Raw genomic sequence first — 15,609 nt, 5'->3', positions numbered from 1 at the left:
CTATGTGGATTGGGTTTTCAGTCCCTACCTGACTGCGGGATTTTCTCTGGAATGTTTCTCTGGGGTTTTCCTCCCTTAAAACTGAAACATCCGTCCTTGTCTTCTATCCATTGGGTTCTTTGATAGTTTGTTATTAAGTTTGCTTGTCTGAGAGTGCTTGGCATCACAACCAGAATAAATGAAATAAAAATGTATTAATATCCAATGCCTTCATGCACCAAGACAGAAATGCATGTTTGACGCCCAACCAGTTAATTCTTAAATCCAACCCTAAGACTTCTCCAAGGTGTAACAAAATAAAATACCCCCAAAACACTCTGTCACCTCAAACTCCTACAGTTTCATTCCCGTACAAATTTGTCTCGAGCAACATTAATAAAAAATCCAAAAAAAAAAAAAATCTGAGAAAAGAGCAGACAACAAACCCGCGTCGTCCAAAACACAGAGTGTGAAAAGTCTCCAGCGTTCCAGCAAAAGGTTCCTTTTACGACCATACCATCTCTGGAGTGCATAACTTCCGTGGTACATTTTTATCTTGACAAGCATCGATTTTTGCACTCTAGACACTGACAGCATCACAAGTGTGTAAGGGCCGAGGAGGCTAAATTGACGGGAAGTGTGTGTACACTAGCCGGGGCTACATGATCAATTTACTCTTTAAAGTGAGACTGGGGTGAAGAGCTTGAATGAACTCTTTTAAGAAGGCGGTTAGTTTATTTTAAAAATAATAACATCTTAGAGTTTATTTATGATGGTTGTGTCGAGTGGTGACACTTGTTAAGGTGTTTTTGTTTTTGTCTTTTAGGAGTTGTGTGGAATATTCTATTGAGGTCATGTACGGTAGTCATTATATTAACGAGGGTCGGAGCTCTGGTCAGATTGGTAGTGAGCTGGAATTAGGAGGGTAAGGATTAGGAGTAAAGCTTTATAAAAATAAAAGGGGGGGGGGGTGAGGAGCAAAGAAAAAAACCTGGCGAAAACAAGAAGACAAGGAGTACGACTCCAACAAAAGGAGGATGAGGCAGACAAAGTAGGCTCTGGTGTTTCTGATCAGCAGATTGTGGGTTCGAGTCCTGGTCGTGACACTTCTGATGGGACGTAAAGCCAATGGTCATGTGTGTTGTGTACTGGTTGTGGAACACACATGAAAGAACCCAGTGCACTTATCGTAAAGAGAAGGGGGTTCATCTCGGTGTTCCGGCATATTGCGCCACAGCACCTTGTAAACCATTACATGGTGCTATAAATGGAATAGGTCTCATACTTCAAAACATAGCTCAACATAAATGTACCTTACAGGACAAAAAAAACTGAAAGCTTTAATGTGCCCCTATGGGTGTGCTATTAAACAATAATTTGGGAGGCTAATCATCCTTACTCGCAGCTAAGAGCTGAATTGCGAAGGACATGGCTACAGCGTGTGCGAGAAGCATGCACGCAAGGGCGTCTATGGCAGCCAGCCACATCACCCTATTATTATGACAACGGAGCACAGCCAGAGATCAAAAGTGTTTGATTTTTCCAGAGGGAGGAAAACCAGATGGTATTGTAAAACCCTCGTGGCACAGCAGAGAACCAACGCGCAACTCAACTCACATATATGGCCCTGGCCGGGTTTCGACCCAGGGTCACCTTGATTAGAGGCGAACGCTTTACGCACAAGCCAACAATAAAGAACCTAGTATTAAAATTATCACAAACTGTGGATTAGAAATAGAAAGACAAAAGGTATTCACAACAGATCCTGTCTTACCCAAGCCGCCGCCCTCTGACCTATTTCCAATCCAGCAACACTTGAACATCACAAACCATTACAACAGATCTAAAATTACATCCAAATTGGCCAACCGCGACACCTCAGTCCTCATAACCACCCTTTAATTTTCCCCTTCGTGGCACAATCTGTATTTGTACGCTTCTCCACGACGAGAAAAGTAATTGTGGAATGCACTTGACAGCTCAATGAAAAACCAAATGTAATTAACAACTCGCCGTGATTTGATGGACTTCTAGAGCGGTCTGGGGGAACTCAGCCGGTGAGATTGGCCGTTTCATTAAAAAAATAGAAGGAAAATCACATCCTTCGCCGTTTCATTAAAGAAATAGATGGAACATCACATCCTTGGCTGTTTCATCAAAAATAAATATGGAAAGTCACATCCTTGCATTTGAAAGTGTGAAAAAAATCTTTATTACTAAAACTGATTTAAAATAAACTTTTTGTTTCTTGAAGTAACCCTGATTTTCCATCAATAATCACGAATGTAGACCAAAGTAAATATCATTTTTTTGTTTCTGTTTTTTTTTTTTTTTTTTTTTTTTTTTTTTTCTCTTCACAAATTTCAATGTGGGGAACAATAAATCTACATTTCTAGCAATATGAATTGAAGCATGCCATAATGGTAAATGTTTGCGCACACGTCTTACAGCTCATTCAGCATCATTCAAGCAGAATTTACATACACGGTCCATTGTTAGACCTTCAGCAATAAATTAAAGTGCTACATAAACCACTGAACATAAACTCCAGTAGTTGTTTTCATATTTATTTGATATCAAGTTTATGTACAGTATACCCTGCCAGCCATATCCCCCCCCCCCCCAACAAGACAGACACATGTAAGGCCAAATATAAAAAAACATGTTTAGTGTCCTGCCTTTTTGAAAAAAAGGAAGGAGGGTGCCTTTTGTTCTCAAAATGGTCGGCTGACACATTTTTAAAGACAACTGGCTGGGCTTTTTTTTCTTGAAAAATATACATTTAAATTTTTAAAGTCTTTTTTTTTCAAGATTTTTTTCTTTCTGAAGAAACGGAGGTGGCCTCTAAAAAGGAAGCGGGCAGGGACGCTAAACATGTTTCTGTTTTATTTGGCCTAAAGTATCAAGGTGAGAAAAATAATAACACCAACATACAACGTGTCGGCCTCGTCTCCAGGCACCGCGACAAAGTAACACGCTTCATGGAAGCCCCCCTGGGGACTTTAACAACTCTCTGCAACGGTGTCAGAACATACCGGAGGGCGACAATATGTATTACTAACGCATTAAGGGGGGAGGGGTTCGAGACAGCAGAAAGAGTGTCAGCTTTTAGTTACTTTACTTTCATAGGTAAGTGTCCTCCTACAGATTACCCAAAATGCATTGGGGCAGCTCTGATGACACTCAGAGCGACCGTCGTAAAAATCTCATTGATCCATGAATCTTATAACTGATGGGAATACACACCCCTTGAGGATGAAAAATATTAACCGGTAACCATGATAACTGTTTTGCCTTTCCTGAAATTGAAACCATTTGCAGTAATTCACCTCTCGGCTGGTATTGTGCAAAAACAAAAACAGAAGTGAATGAATCTTAGGGGGGGGGGGGGGGGGGGAATGCATACACAATTACTCAATTCCTGATTATGCAGTTCCCCAATCACATTCCCCAATCACAATGAACGCATATGACGACGGTATGATATATAGACTGCCGAATTAATCAAAAACACTATGGCTTAATAGTAATCTCTGACATATGGAAGGGATTGGTTTAGTACATGGTCGCGATTAGGCTGCGGGAGAAATGTTCACATGCTGCACGTAAGCGATGGACGCAACAATTACTGGGCAGACGTCACGACAACTATCGGGGCAGCGGATATGATCAACAGTTACGTGGGGTGGTGTAATGGGGGGGGGGGGGATGTGCTTCTCAACAAAACATCTACTGTATGTAAATACAACAGTCTTGGGCGAGACGGTTTTTCTTTGGTAAAACCCAAGACTGTGATGACAATAACAAGTTGTACTTGGAAGCACTTTAAAGGGCACCAAGGCAATGACCAGTGGCATGGTTGTAGGGCATTATGATGATGACCAGGGGCATGGTGGTGGGACATTAAGGTAATGACCAGGGGCATATATGCCATGGTGGTGGGGCACCAAGGCAATGACATGGGCACTGTTGCAATTGTCCCTAGGAAGTATCTAGGCTGTCTATTGTATGGTATTTCACCAGTGCTCTGGGACCAATGTCACAAAAACATTATTGGTTACCAGGAATGGTTACCAGCTACAATACAATGTCATGATTACCGCTCTTGACTGGTTCCCTTTAGAAATTAGTCTAGCGTTTTTTCCGCTTGAACAGTTATGCTTGGCAATATAGCATGAGGTTGAAAATATTGCACTCATAAACTATATTGTTTCTTTATGGTTAAATGGTAAACTGATTAAACCCTAAACCTAGCCCTTTAAAACAAAGATGCCCAGAGTCAATGAAAGGCATCAGGATTAGGGAAAATTAGTTATAAGATCACAGAATGGCTTGACATTAAGCCCCATTACACAAAATAAGAGTCCCCGCAAAGCATGACACCAAACCCAACATCTGGTGGATAAATCTTCCTGCTCAAACACCGTCACAGAGGAAAATTCTTTCCTGACGTTCGTACTACGTACGTAGTAGGCCAAAGTAATTTCAGACGCAAGACGGATAGAAAATTGATTGCGAGTCCAAAAAAACATTAAGGTCATCTGGATGAATTCCTTATTGAACGATACCCAGCTGGAAATATTGCGTGGCTTTGTAATGTAGAATTAATACCAATAGATGGACTGTTTTGTAAAGGGTTTCATCCCCTGGCAATTATTAAAAGCTACTCGGAGGTAGTGAGATAGACTGGATTCAAAAGGATCACCTTGATAAAACCATGGAGGTGGAATTCTATTCCCATATTGTCAGTTGTCATTGTGTCCATATCTCTTATTATTGGAGACAACCTTGCACTGGTATCCTCTAAATTGCCTTGTCTATCATGGCACTTACGTTCCAAGTGAATCTATGAATTTTTCAACAAATCCTAGCAGTGACGCAAGACAGTTGGATTAAATTTCCAGGACATTCCTCCTCTTGTTTAAAGGCAGTGGACACTATTCGTAATTATTAGCATACCTTACTTGGTAACGAGTAATGGGGAGAGGTTGATGGTATAAACAATGTGAGAAACAGCTCCCTCTGAAGTGACATAGTTTTCGAGAAAAAAGTAATTTTCCACGAATTTGATTTTGAGACCTCAGATTTAGAATTTGAGGTCTCGAAACCAACCATCTAAACGCACACAACTTCGTTTGACAATGGTGTTTTTTCTTTCATTATTATCTCGCAACTTCGACAACCAAACTTTCACAGGTTTGTTATTTTATGCATATAATGTTGAGATACACCAAGTGGGAAGACTGGTCTTTGACAGTTACCAATAGTGTCCAGTGTCTTTAAGTTGTAATATACTTTGGATGATTACCCCCCTATTCACCAACCCTCAGAATCAAATTCACAGTTTTGCTTAAATTTGATGGTTTTGGTAACTCCAAAACTACACACTCTTGGCATGAGACCAAGCATACAAATCTTATCAAAGTCCAAACATTTGAAAGTCCATTGGAAAAATGTTATGTAACGGCTGGTGGTCAACTTGGGCCACTGAAATCTGCATGGCCAGGAACTCCATGAAACAGTTGCCAGTGAACGTGCAACGCCGCACAGTGCCTCAAGACATATGCCATGTTGACATGCAGGCCTGTATCCTTCGCTTTTGAAAGGGCAAGGGCACCAGCGCATGTTCTCCTTGGTAAAGGACACCCTATGAGGAAGTTGTAAAGTTCTACTAGAGCATTTGAAGGGCACCTAGGTAATGACTAGAGGGCATAGAGGCAATCGCCTTCTTTGGTTGCCTCCGTGAAGTATCAGGCCTGGACATTACTACCACCAAACAAATGCCATTTTACAAATCCACCACCGCCCGTTGAGTGAGTGTTACGAGTGAAATTGTGTTCGTTTGAAGGGAAGTGGTTAACAGGAGGCCAGGCATACCAATCTTATCAGAGTATTTTAAAGGATTTCAGACATCTTCAGACGAAAGACTTTGAGATGATTGAATATTCAAAGAAAAAGCATGAAAGACTCAAAGAAGAAATTGTTTCTAAATCTCAATGAATACAAATTGGTTCCATCTACAATCCTGCCAGACTTCCACAAAATGATTTCCAAACCCTGATCTCAAAGTCTTGAAGGCATATGAACAGATAGGTGTAGAGTCATCCGTTTCTCTCTAAGCTGTTATTACAATGTAGATCTCATTTTCAAACCGATCATGAGCTCTAATTACACACAGCAAAGTCCTCTCAGGCAAATCCAATGCTTTCCCCACAGGTCGAACATGTCAGAAGTTTGGTTGACTTGTCCCCGTCGCCCTCGGAGGAGAAAACAAACTCCGGGATTCCGTATCTTCAAAGACGTGTAAATGTTCAAATCCATTGATTTGCGGATAAGATTCTTCAAGGCAAAGCCACGGTAGATTGTTGATCCAAAAACAGTTAGAAAAACAAGATTTAACAAAGTTCTGACGTTTTCCATCCTTGGAAACTCAAGGTGAGCCTTTATGAGGGAATTCCAGGATTCCGTATCTTTGAAGACGTAAAATGTTCAAACCCTTTGATTTGCGGATAAGATTCTTCAAGGCAAAGCCCGGTAGATTGTTGATATACAAAAAAAAACAGTTAGAAAAACAAGATTTAACGAAGTTCCGACGTTTGCCATCCTTGGAAACTCAAGGCTAGACTTTATGAGGGTTGTAAAACGTTGATCTCATGTTGAATATTGTTGAGGAAAACAGGGAGGCGAGGGAGGTACATGATGCATTCATAAAATGGCTTCAAACATTACAAGGTTCAACAAAATGCCAAACTTCCCCCATTGCATTTTGACAAACGCTAGGCCCAATTTTATAGACCTTTTCGCATATACCATTGCGCAAGCGCAGACTGTTGAATGAGGTGCATTGTGGGATAGATTGGGATTAAATTTTTTAACCAGCATAACTACAATGCACCCTTTGTTGTTGGTAAGCAATTTAAAGCAGGAATTCTAGATTCTCACCATCTAAAAAGTATCATTTATAATAACGACCGACGACAGCAACCTCTTCCTATACCTGAATGTCTGTAGTTTACATTAGCCAGGTCATTAGCAACGGTCATTCCGTCTTCCTTAACAAACCCGAGGCAACCCCTCCAGTTCCTTCTATTAATTAAAAAAAAAATCTAAAACTGACATTGATTTTTATTCCGCTTTCGGGAGACTTTCCAATCAAAATAGACAAAATGTAGCCTGGCAGGCTTTGAATTTCCAACATCTTGGATTCCCGGGCGAATCTCCGGTTTGTGAAACAGGCTGATTCTTTTCTTTTTTTTGGGAGGGGGGGGGGAGAGGATAACAATTTACTTCCGGCGATGCCAATCAGATAACTTCTGCTTTTCTTTCTATCGATTCGGTTTTGACGGAACATTTATTATTCAAATCTACATAATGAGATGTATCAAATATGAAATGCAGCAAAATAAAGAAACGCTGGTTCGTCATGAAGGCATGGATAACATTTTATAAAACTGAAAACCCTGAACAATTTTGAGAAAGTCCTCTTTTTGTCCTGTTCATTCATGAATGTCTGTTATTGTCATTTTGTCGGAGGGGAATGGCGGCCCAGTGACAATTGGTCAGGTCTAAAAAGGTGGAACAGAGTTCAGTGATTGCTAAGTGAAAGAATCTTGAGACTGCAGTCCTTCTTTATCCTTCACTGAGATTTGAGATGTACGTGTACATGCAGGCCTGATAGGAGGCAACAAAGATGATTGCCTCCATGCCCCCTGGTCATTTGCCTTAGTGCCCTCGCTCGAAATGCTTCAGTATAAATTTACAATTTCCTCATCCCTTTACAGTAAAAAATGCCTTGGTGCCCCCATGCAGGCCTGTCAGGTAGATGTGTTTTTACATTGTACATAATTTGTTTTCTCTATTGTACAGCAAATGCTTTTAACTACAGTAGCACAAAACATCTTACTGTATGTAGCGTACTTAATGGTCGCTATATGTAACCATTTATCTCATTTGCATAACACGCGTAACTGTAAATAGTAATTAGTGAAAGGGGGTAAGTCTCATTCCGCTCCTAACACCTGTTATTATGTAACGAGCTTTAAATTGTATACTACATGTACATTACACACCTGTGATTCTTTTAGTGGTAATTAACAAAGCACTCAAAGTATTGATTTTTTACACAACTACAACTTGCGTAATTAGTGAGCTTGTATCTGACGCAATGGCCACAGGTAAACAAAATTATTAAAGAGTAATGGGGAGAGGTTGATTGTAAAAAAAAACATTGTGAGAAACGGCTCCCTCTGAAGTAACATAGTTTTCTAGAAAAAAGTACTTTTCCACGAATTTGATTTTGAGACCTCAGATTTAGAATTTGAGGTATCAAAATCAAGCATCTCAAAGCACACAACTTCATGTGACAAGGGCGTTTTTTCTTTCATTATTATCTCGTAACTTTGACGACCAATTGAGCTCAAATTTTCACAGTTTTGTTATTTTATGCATATGTTGAGATACACTAAGTGAGAAGACTGGTCTTTGACAATACCAATAGTGTCTAGTGTCTTTAAAGATTTTCAAATGGAAATACCCATTGCATAAAAAAATTAAAATGACCTTGCCATCTAAAAGATGATATTGAAAGGCCTGTGGTTAATTGTTTTCGTTTTTGATGAGTCTGAAATATTTCCATCCATACTTTGAACTTTGTGTGTATTCCCCCCCCCCCCCCCCCGCGCAATAAAATATAAAGGTATGTTCTCCAAGTGCCCCTTGGCACAGATGTACTTTATTGTGCATACTGTTTGTGACAAGTACGTGTTTGAACCAACATTCTGTATACAAGCAGGGAAGTTTCTGCTACCAGCTCATTTTATGGTTCAGTAATTGTTTGGCTTTAGAGCATGAAAAAGGTCATAACAACCCAGTTGTTTATTTTGACAGGATTAATCGGGGAATACTCAGCATTTCTATTGAGATTATTCCCTCTTTGACGTCGTCGGAGGCGAACAAAGTCTTTTGAGTTTCTGAAGTTACACGAACGTTTGTAAATAATCGTCATCGAGAAAACAACACAACACCAGAAAACATTTGCAGAAAACAAGTGTTGTTTTGTTACTGCATATTATTGTTGTTGTAATGGCAGGCCTTGAAATAACCCACAACACCCAAGGCAATTGCCATGGTGCCCTGTGCCTTCGCTGTGGTGCCCTTCACACAATGTCGCAAGGTTTCAATATAAATTTGCATTTAACCCAGTCGGTTATAAACGGCCATTTAAATGACCCGTCGCCACTCTTTTATTCAGAATGGTCAGAAAGAAGCCCAATGCTGTTTGTTGCTGCGCTGTTTCAACGAAATAATCAAACTAAGGCTTCGAATTAACCCACCGACCCCCATAGAAAGTGCAGTGGTGCCCTGCGCTTTGGCGCTACTGCCCTTTGCAAGGTTTCAAAATAAATTTGCATTTTCCTCATTGAAGTGCCCCCTTACCAGAGGAAAACTGCTGTGCCCCTTTAAGAGCGAAGTTCAAGGACTGTTCTTGCGCTCATTTTGTAAAAATAGCATGAAGTTTGGGAAGTCAGAGTTGAGTTTGTGTATGCCTCTTGAATGAAGTTAATTTTCCTAGAACCTTAAAACAATTTCTCAACAATTTTTTTGAGAACAGCTTCACTCTTTCAGTGACAAGGTCATACATGCTTGATTTTATTTATGTTTTCTAAAAGTGTATTCAAAAGATGGGAATTTTTAGCTTAAAATGCAAAGAAATAGTGGGCACTGTTAATAAATGAATAGAATTGGGCACTGACAGGGTTAATGGACAGAATGACCCAGCATTCAACTCACTAGGGGAGCGATTGCCTCGAAAAGTGCATAAAATCAACTGCAACCATTTGCGGCAAATCGAACCATGTTTTCTTTCAGCTCGGAGCGTTTTATAAGACCAGATCTGACCAACTGTGTTTCGGCTGTGTATGGACATTATTAGGCCAAATAAAAAAGCATGTTTAACATCCTGCGTTTTTGGAAAAAGGGAGGAGAATGTTGTTTAAAAAAAAACAAAAAAAAAAACATTGGATCTTCTCAGAACCAAAACATCTCAACCACAAACATCTCCAGCTACTCGAAACGTTGAGACCAAGTTAAGAACTGACTCCGTGGTAGTCCCCAAGAGAAATTTTTATCACGTGAATGTTACCCGCAAACCTACTCAGTTCTTAAAGGCAGTGGACGACACTATTGGTAAGTACTCAAAAAAGTACTCAAAAGTACTCAGTAGACAAGAGTGTTTTTCTTTCATTATTATCTTGCAACTTCGACGACTGATTGAGCTCAAATTTCCACAAGTTTGTTATTTTGTGCATATGTTGAGATACACCAAGTGAGACGTTTGGTTGTTGACAATTACCAATAGTGTCCACTGTCTTTAAAGAAAAAATTGAGGTGATCTTGAACAACTCACCCGTGCCATGTGACGCGACCACCTCTAGTTTATACGGAGTATCTGGTGTGTTCTCATCCAGCTTCTGTGATATATTTACAATGTTTCCTTTGATGTTGTAGAGCTTCAAAATATCATGAGGTCCCGCCTCTGCTGCTGCTCGGAAACAATCTGCAGAATGACAAAGAATGAAAGAAGAAAGTTATAATCACTGCTGACGAAAACAGAATGATGTTCTGTAGTGTAGTGCAATAGAAGGGTTCTGCAGTCACTGCAGAATACAACCATTTTAATCAATCTTAATTTGAACACCCTTTTTTGATGAGCTGCAGAACAAGACAGCAAATCGATTTCAGCTTTAAACAAATTCTGTAGCCTCTACAGAATACTACATGTCTAACAGAAAAGAATGTACATCAGAAAAACAATAACTTAATATTTAGTTTTCTTTTCATCTCATTTATTTGTTTTAATGTCCAGATTGTTGCAGAAAGGGACTCCAGAATGAAAAGTTCTATACAGTCTCTGCAGAATTAACAATTATCAAACATTTTGCTCCTGTTTACTGCAATAACATTGTCTAGACTACTGTGGACTGTAGGAAAGGCAATGCAGCTAGGAGAAAAACCTGTTCTGCAGCCTCTTCAGAACAACCCACATTTAACATAACAAAAACATTCCTTTCTGTTATACACATACTGTACTATGGTTAAATTTCAGATCAAGACAACATCCTCGGCAGAACTCTCTGCAGAGTACACACACATTATCATCAATCCAAAATGTCCAATCCAACCCCTCTATAAACACCCACATTGTCCATCATTAGTGATGGACGCCTACTTAATAAAAAATAACGTACTATAGGGCATATCGAATCAACTCCGAATCGATATGATGTGGTGAACATTAAACTTAATCAATGCTGGGCAAACCTGATCGGACGTCTGTAAAGCTGCAGAGCAATTCCCCATCCTCTCTGGCAAGAGAATATCATCAGCGAACCCTAGACAACATTAAGCCCGCTTCATACTTCCTGTAAATGCGAATATGAAGCCAATTTTGGCGTTTTCGCAGCAAATATTTTGCAGGAGTTGAGCACATTTCAACTGTTGCAAATGATTTGTTATGAATTTGTGACGTCAAAATTCATATCACGTTCGCATTCGCAGGAAGTGGACCAGGCTTTAGTCATAACAAACAATATTAATGGCTACGAGTTTGGGAAGGAGTCATACAAAACTCTCTGGATGTTTCAGCCAGAGGTTGACTAAATCCATCCTAAATTCCGCTAACTAAACATTCACTGTTTGAACATAGGTAATATTATGACTGGCTTCAGGCTTTGGACCCCATGGTTTAGGTCCAGGCAATGACCAGGGGCACCAGGGGCACCAGGGCGATGAATATAGGGAGGCATAAAGGCAATGACCGGGGGCATGCAGTGCTCTGTGAAGAATCAACCCCTGGATCAAATGAACATTCAACTCCCTCCATTCCATCCGTTGATGAATTTATAATAATATTATTAACAATGCCATGTCAAGTCCTTAAACGAATCCTAAATGTAACTGGAGACAACGAAAGTTATTACCTCCTTCCTCAATCTCAACGAGGAATCAGTTATTGACTGAGATCTTAGTAGAAGAGAAGAGAGACAGCAAATCTTGGTACCACAAATCTTAAGAAGGGAGACGCAATTCTCTGCTCAGGATATTTGAAGATATTGAAGGAAGCGACTGATTTGCATCAGCAGTCAGACATCTACTTGGGATTTTGTTTTCATTATTTTGCACATACATCGGAATTCGGAAACGTGAGGCTGTCCATTTTTTTTAAAAAGTTTCTTACATCGTCAAAAAGAACACGTTGTGTTAAATGATACAGAGACATTCATGACAAAAATAGACAGATCTGTCTGAAAGATAAAAAAACCTCTCTTTTTCAGATATTTGAAAAGACTAATATATTTAAATTTAAAGTGTATGAAGAGATTCTGTCGAGGGGGTGGGGATAACAACAAGGCTTTAGCAGAAACTTGCATCACTGTTATCATAAATGGACTATTTGCACAAATTAATTACAAGTTTGCAATGAAAATGTCTCTTCATGAAAACGATAACAATAATGACAGTGAATTCATTACGAGAGGTCCCATGATCCACTAATAATAATAATAATAATAATAATAATAATAATAATAATAATAATAATAATAATAATAATAATAATAATAATAATAATAATAATAATAATAATAATAATAATTTATTCATTAATATTGCGCCCATTCCATAAAATGTACACAAGCGCGTAACAAAATCATTACAAAACTATTAAAAATTTTACAACAGGAAAATAAACAGCAATCCAAACAAATGAAAATACAAGGACCTTACAGAACAATCTGAAGAGTAAAATATTGCAAAACATTAAGAGAGTAAACCCAAATAAATTAGTGAAGGAACAATAAGTGATTGGAGTATACCCGGCCGATTTTCTACCTTTTGCCCAGTTACAACTAGTAGTAATAAGAAGGACAGTTCTTTGGTAGAATTGAGAAGTCTCCCAAATTCCGTATATCTACTCCGCGGAAAAAAGAAAAAAAAGTCCGAAAAATCTACTCCGCAGCAGTAGAATAAATAGCAAGACAAGTTCTCAAAAGAAACATAATCTACCCAGCAAATAGATAAATACGCCTAGTGTAAGTTACCGCAAACCAAATATACATTGATAACGATACTTTTTTGTGAACATTAAATTTTGCATACATCAAAATGTACATTTTTGTACAACTCAGCATGATTGTATTTATTGGCACTGCGATATCCGACCCTGTTGTTTTGAACTACTCTGTGCCACAGGGGTCGGTACTCGGCCCGCAGTGGTTTACGCTGTACACTTTACCGATTCGCGACATCATCCTCAAATTTAATCTGAATGACCATGTGTACGCAGACGACACTCAGCTATACATCACGTTTAAATCTTCTCAAGAAAACGCCAATGCATCTATTGCAAGACTTGAGAAATGCATCCAAGAGATTCGACGTTGGACACAACAAAACATCCTGAAATTAAATGATGATAAGACAGAGTTCCTTTTATTTGGGTCACGTCAACAGTTAACTAAGGTTTCAGTGCCATACATCTCCATCGGTGATGCTCGGATAGCTCCCTCGCTGAAAGCTCGGAACTTGGGGGTTATTTTTGATTCATCGATGACACTTCAGCCACACATCAACAATATTGTTCGTTTATCTTATCTTATGTCACAGGTTTTCAATGACTAATTTTGTTGTGTCTGTTTTTCTTTGTGTTGTGTTTTGTTTTCGTTTTGTTTTTGGTTTTACTGCGCCTTGAACACCCAGCAGGGTGGATATGTGCGCATTACATTATTATTATTATTTATTGTACACTGCAGAGTAGTATAACAGTTATATCCCCAAATGAATAATTTATTAAACCAACATATCTAATTCCACTCATCTGCAAGTCATTATACTTCACTATTTTAATTACTTAATTAATTAACAAACCTCAAAACTAATTAGCATGCTCATTAATCCCCCATAAAAACTTTCTCTGAATACACTGCTTGGAAGTTGCATCATCACAGGCCATTCATCAAGGGGGAAATACATTCTCTAGTCCTGGAACAATCAATCATGGTAATACTGCGCCATTTCATACCAACAAAAACACATTAGTGATATTTGTACAATTCTTCTAATGATTGAGTTTTTCCTCATCGGACATATCTTACTCCATCACACATCTTTTATTAACAAATAATTTCCGAAGACTAAATATTAATATTTGTTTAGACATTAACCTTTTATTGAGAATTGATACGGATAACAAATTATGACTGGGGAGGAAATAAAGAGGGGGGATTAATAAATGTCCGGTCTGGTGCATGTCGTCAGTTCCAAAAAACCAAAGGTTGAATTTGCCGTTAATATTTAATCCTAAACGGGGAACAGCATTTTTTCTATAAAAATATTTGTATACATCTTAAAGTCAGTGGACACTATTGGTAATTGTCAAAGACCAGTCTTCTCACTTGGTGTATCTCAACATATGCATAAAATAACAAACTTGTGAAAATTTGAGCTTGATTGGTGGTCGGAGTTGCGAGATAACTATGAAAGAAAAAACACCCCTGTCACACATAGTTGTGTACTTTTAGATGCTTGATTTCAAGACCTCAAATTCTAAACTTGAGGTCTAGAAATCAAATTTGTGGAAAATGTCTTCTTTCTCAAAAACGTCACTTCAGAGGGAGCCGTTCCTCACAATGTTTTATACTATCAACCTCTCCCCATTACTCATTACCAAGTGTGGTTTTATGCTGATAATTATTTTGAGTAATTACCGATAGTGTCCAGTGACTTTACAGAACGAGTTTTTCAATAAGGGGCACTTCTATGAGGAAAATGCTAATTTGTATTGGAACTTTGCAAAGGGGGACACCGCAAAAGCACAGGGCACTGTGGGTGTGCCGTGGGTTAAATCGGCCTGCAAAATACATGTAGTTCAAACAACATCAACATTTATACAAATGGAGTATTGTACTGACTCTATTCCATGTCAAACTATCCATCCACTACCCCCGCATTCATTTGTATTCCTTCAAACCCATTCACACTGAAATGTTACCTGTAAGTGGAAGATCTTTACTTCAATAGATGACGCGAAGAGTTCTTCAGCGCCCTTGCGCTAACCTATAAAAAACACTAAGACTCAGTTCATCCCCACCCTCCTACTCCTACCCACTGACTCAAAATTAGCAAGCGGAGCAGTATTTATTCTCTTTTGTTATTTTTATTCCTTTTGTCCTGAGTCAACAGAAGGCTTGTTTTATTGCCTTCCTTGGGGAGGGATGAAGTTGGTAAATATTGCCGCCTGAAATGTCGCAATTCCGTAAGCAGTCTCCAATGTGCGAACAATACGGTTGAAGTTGTGAGGTTGCAAATGGACTGTGTTTTTTTTTTTTTTTTTAGCAGGATAAATAATAAAAGCAAAGTAGGTAAACATTTAAACAGGATGCACTGAAGAGCAACAGGTTTGCATAAAATTACTTGATGCAACAGGTAACCTTTATCACTAGTGATGCTACCTGCAATTCAGAGTAGTAAACTGATAATGGATGTTTAACTGTGGTTAACCGTGGTAGAACAATCCTCCTGTATAGTTTAACCATCAACCTCACAGATAACCTTTATCACTAGTGATGCTACCTG

At 38.9% G+C, this 15,609-nt stretch overlaps 1 protein-coding gene across 1 annotated transcript in view; it reads right to left on the bottom strand.

The window, feature by feature from the left end:
* The window catches only part of LOC117302667 (high affinity cGMP-specific 3',5'-cyclic phosphodiesterase 9A-like), a 78,281-nt gene that overhangs the window by 41,483 nt on the left and 21,189 nt on the right, over positions 1-15,609 (bottom strand). Inside the window, exon 2 of the mRNA XM_033786649.1 lies at positions 10,385-10,534. Within this exon, the coding sequence (XP_033642540.1) occupies positions 10,385-10,534 (150 nt within the window). The remainder of the gene's footprint in view (positions 1-10,384; positions 10,535-15,609) is intronic.

The sequence above is a fragment of the Asterias rubens genome, chromosome 18 (assembly GCF_902459465.1).
Source record: "Asterias rubens chromosome 18, eAstRub1.3, whole genome shotgun sequence".
Taxonomy (NCBI): domain Eukaryota; kingdom Metazoa; phylum Echinodermata; class Asteroidea; order Forcipulatida; family Asteriidae; genus Asterias; species Asterias rubens.
This window is presented reverse-complemented; position numbering and strand designations above follow the sequence as displayed.